This window comes from Pocillopora verrucosa, chromosome 4 (assembly GCF_036669915.1).
Source record: "Pocillopora verrucosa isolate sample1 chromosome 4, ASM3666991v2, whole genome shotgun sequence".
NCBI lineage: Eukaryota > Metazoa > Cnidaria > Anthozoa > Scleractinia > Pocilloporidae > Pocillopora > Pocillopora verrucosa.
This window is the reverse complement of record NC_089315.1, coordinates 18,661,241-18,665,274: the sequence shown is the minus strand read 5'-3', so window position 1 is coordinate 18,665,274 and position 4,034 is coordinate 18,661,241. Positions and strand designations below refer to the sequence as shown.

General features: G+C 46.9%; 1 protein-coding gene across 1 annotated transcript; it reads left to right on the top strand.

Annotated features, from left to right (window-relative positions):
• The first annotated feature begins 2,192 nt into the window (after nucleotides 1–2,192).
• LOC136280348 (uncharacterized) lies at nucleotides 2,193–3,089 on the top strand. The gene has a single exon (XM_066165360.1). The coding sequence runs from the start codon at nucleotides 2,193–2,195 to the stop codon at nucleotides 3,087–3,089; it is 897 nt and encodes a 298-aa protein (XP_066021457.1).
• The last annotated feature ends 945 nt before the right edge of the window (nucleotides 3,090–4,034 follow it).

Sequence of the window (4,034 nt, the reverse complement as noted above, 5' to 3'; positions counted from 1 at the left end):
CTTTAAGAAGCCAACCGGGGATTCCGTCCGGACCGGTTGCCTTAGTTGGATTTAAGGCGGATAGCTTCTTTAAAACAGAGAATTCTGATACCTGGAAAGCACTCTCCTGGTCAGAGTTGGTTGAGGTGTTAGGTGAAAGGGGGGTGAAGACGCGCATAGGAGCCAAGAACGCCTGGTTGATGGTGTTAGCAATGTCTATCGTGCTTGGAGGCGAACCTCTCTGACCACAATCAATATGTTGGTAGAGGGTAGCTGGATTAACGCCTCTAGAAGCTGCGTCTGACGTACCACTGAGCTTCTTTACCTCACGCCACCAAACTGCGGGTTTACAGTCCTTCAGATGTTCAACCTTGGAGTTATAGAACTTTGCACGGCATGCTTTCCTCTCACGATTAACGCGATTTCGTAGGGTGCGGTACTGCTCCTGGTCGCCTTGAGCGAGGGCCTTTTGGCGGCTGTGAATGAGACCCTTCAATTGTTGATTGACCCAGGGCGGCTCGTTGGTTTGTACCGACTTAGACTTCAGGGGGAGGAGAATGTCCATTCCGGTCTTAACTATGGTCTCCAGCATTTCCACTTTGCCCTTGCAAGAATCTTTACTATCGATAAGTGTCTTAACGTCCACATTTCCAAGATACGTGCGCATAGCCATACGCGTTGTAGGCCGTAAGTCCCTCGATTTCACGATAAGTTTAGTTCTTGGTTGTTGGGAACGCACGAGCGGCTGAACTTCCACAGAGAAATGATCGGACAAACCGAGAGCAGGGCGCTGGATCGGAGGGGCATAGAACTCCTTCACATTTGTTAACACCGGATCTAAGGTATTTCTGCCGCGAGTTGGAAAGGTAACGATTTGCTTCAAATTAAAGCCGTTACTAAGGCGCGAAGATTTCTTTAACAGAGTTTTATTGAAGTCACCAAGTAAAATTATCCCGCAGCCAGGAAAGCGAGCCTCAACCAAAGATAAACAGTTATACAAATAATCCAGCATAGGCGAATCCGCGGCGCTCGGAGAATGATAAACAACTCCAACAATAATGCTAGTAATGCCCCTTGGGAGACGCGAAGGCCGTATTTGAGTCCAAACAACTTCAAACTTCCTATCCATAATGTCCTCAATGATCTTGAATTGGATAGACTCTTTAATGTACAGACACACTCCCCCATGCACTGCTTCAGTTCGATCTCGGCGGATCACGTTATAGCCAGAAATAGCGACAATATTATTGTCAATGTGGTCTTTGAGCCAAGTCTCTGTTATGCATACAAGGTCGAAATCTGCATAATGGACGACTTCACGGACTTCATCTATTTTCGGCGCCAGTGACATGACGTTGGAGAGAAAGAACGACGGCATGAATAGCTTTGATGACTTTGCAGGTTCGGCTTTAGATGGTGTAGGTGGAATAGCGAGAAGGTTGGCGTTATTACAGTATTTGTGACTGGACTTCAAACGGTAGGGGCCATGGTTGGCTGACCTTGGTGAAATAACTGCAATATGGCGGTGACGATAAACTTCTCGCTCCTTCACTTGTCGTCCAGCTCTGGTACCGCGATAAGATGGCCATTTCCCACCATGAAATCGAAGAAAACCAAAAGAGGGGCGAACCTGGACCATTTTGCGGCAGCAGATATAACATTTAAGGCAATAAAATTCAAAAATTACGGAAGCAGATGAGACCTCGTGCTGCCTTGAAAGGCGCATACATATGAAATACATATTATGGAGTCCTGGTTGCACAGCTACAACGACAGTGCTTATATAAGTATTCCGGGCTACGTCCTATACCGGAGAGATCGTCCTGACAGAGAGGGTGGTGGTGTCTGCGCTTCTGTCACCACAGGAATCCTATGTAAGTGGAGAACTGATCTGGAACATCCTGTTTTCGAATGCATATGGTTATGGCTTCGGCCTAACCGGTTACCACGTCCACTCTCAGGCATTATATGCGGGATTGTTTACTTTCCTGAAGCGCTAGCGCCAGAAAATAGAGATCGAGTGTCCTACCTGATAGAAACACTAGACTCTGTTAGGTCTGCGCATCCGGACTGCGGCGTCATTATTTGCGGTGATTTTAACACTTTAGCCTTTAGTGACGTACTCGCCCATCATAATCTTAAGCAAATAGTTCGCGATCCCACCCGTGGAAATAGTATCTTGGACCTTATTCTAACGGACATTTGTAATCGTTATGATAAACCTGGGTACATCAGATCACGGCGCTGTGTTTTGGAGACCTAAAACATCTCGTGATATTACGGTGCGCGCTCATAAGGCCCAGAAACGCAGCGTACGACGGTTTCCGGAGTCGGCTATTAATGCTTTCGGGAGGTGGGTTTCTAGTCATCATTGGTTCACTGGTCTAGACAGTGTGGCTTCAGTTGACAGCTTAACGGGGTCGTTTAACACTGATGTGAAAACAGCAATTGATATTCGTTTCCCACTAAAGTCGGTGAAAATCCATCCCACCGACAGACCCTGGATGACATCTCGCATTAAGCAGCTCATCCTCGAAAGGCAGCGTGTGTTCCATTCTAATAGGAATGGCAGATGGAAAGAGCTGCGCATCAGGGTGCGCGATGAGATTGCTGCCAGGGAAAAAGCCTTTTACTCTGAGAAGGTTAGCTATCTGAAAAATACCGACCCACGGAAGTGGTGGAGTCTCGTTAACAGGCTCTCCGGTAAATCCAGTGGCGCAAGTGCTATCAGTTATGAGGTCGACAATAAGGTATTGTCTGGCCTGGAGCTGGCAAATAGGCTTAACAACTTTTTTGTTTCAGTAACATCTGATGTTCCAGCCCTGGATTACCTAACGCTCCCTGCCTTTCTACCCGCACCGGACCAGTTACCTGTCATCCGCCCCACGGAAGTCTACAAAAAACTGCTCAGGCTAAGTCCTTTCAAAACTTGTGGTTCTGACGCGATTCCAAATCTAATTCTGAAGTTGTTTGCGTCCGAGCTTTCTGAGCCCGTGACCACTATCTTTAACCGGTCGTTGTCGTCTGGTGACTTCCCCTCGGCGTGGAGAGATGCCTATATATCACCAATACCAAAGGCGTCACCTGTCACCTGTGACAATGACCTGTGACCAGTAGCTCTAACTGCATGCCTTTCAAAGGTGTTTGAGGATTTGTTGTCCAGCATGGTTCTCTCAAAGGCGTGTCAACCACCTTTTGTCTACTTGATATGCTGCATAACTGGCTATCAGCTCTTGAATCACCTGGTACGTACCTGAGAGTGTGCTTTTCAGATTTCTCTAAAGCGTTTGACCATATTGACCATAATATTCTCGTATGCAAGCTTTTGAAAATGGGCGCTAGACTCATTATCGTCGAGTGGATTTGCAGCTTTCTATCACAGAGACGACAAGCTGTAAAGCTTGACGGGCTCCTTTCCGAATGGGCCCCGGCGCATGCCGGGGTCCCACAAGGGACCAAGCTTGGTCCAGTTCTCTTTCTGGTTATGGTTAACGATTTAGCTTGTAGATCGAGTTACTGGAAGTATTTCGACGACATTACTATTTCTGAGGTAGTTCCCCTAGGTTCTCCATCAACTATACAAGATGATCTTGACAGCATTACAGCCTGGGCGGAGGAAAATTGTATGAACCTTAACTCGAAGTGCAAAGAAATGCGCCTCTCCCTCCTTGCTAAAGATCTCAACGTACTCCAGCTCACCGTCAATGATACGTATCTTGAAAAGGTGAGCGTGCACAAAGTGCTTGGTATTACTCTTTGTGACAACTTAAAATGGGGCCAAAACACCAAGGAGATTGTGGACAAGGCGTGTAAACGTCTATACCTGCTAAGGGTTTTGAAACGGGCCGGAGTCCCAGATCACCTTATCACCATATATTGCGCCCTTGTGCGATCAGTTTTAGAGTACGCTTGCCAAGTTTGGAGTAGCAGTGTACAGTCACACCTCAAGCAGCAACTAGAGTGTGTTCAAAAACATGCCTTGAGGATTATTTTTACAGGAAGTGACTATGAAACAGCACTTTGCAGAGGCTCCATCCCTAGTCTTTCAGAAAGAA

Excerpts from the sequence above, each read along its gene's own strand:
- LOC136280348 (XM_066165360.1), top strand. The coding sequence starts at position 2,193 with ATGATAAACCTGGGTACATCAGATCACGGCGCTGTGTTTTGGAGACCT.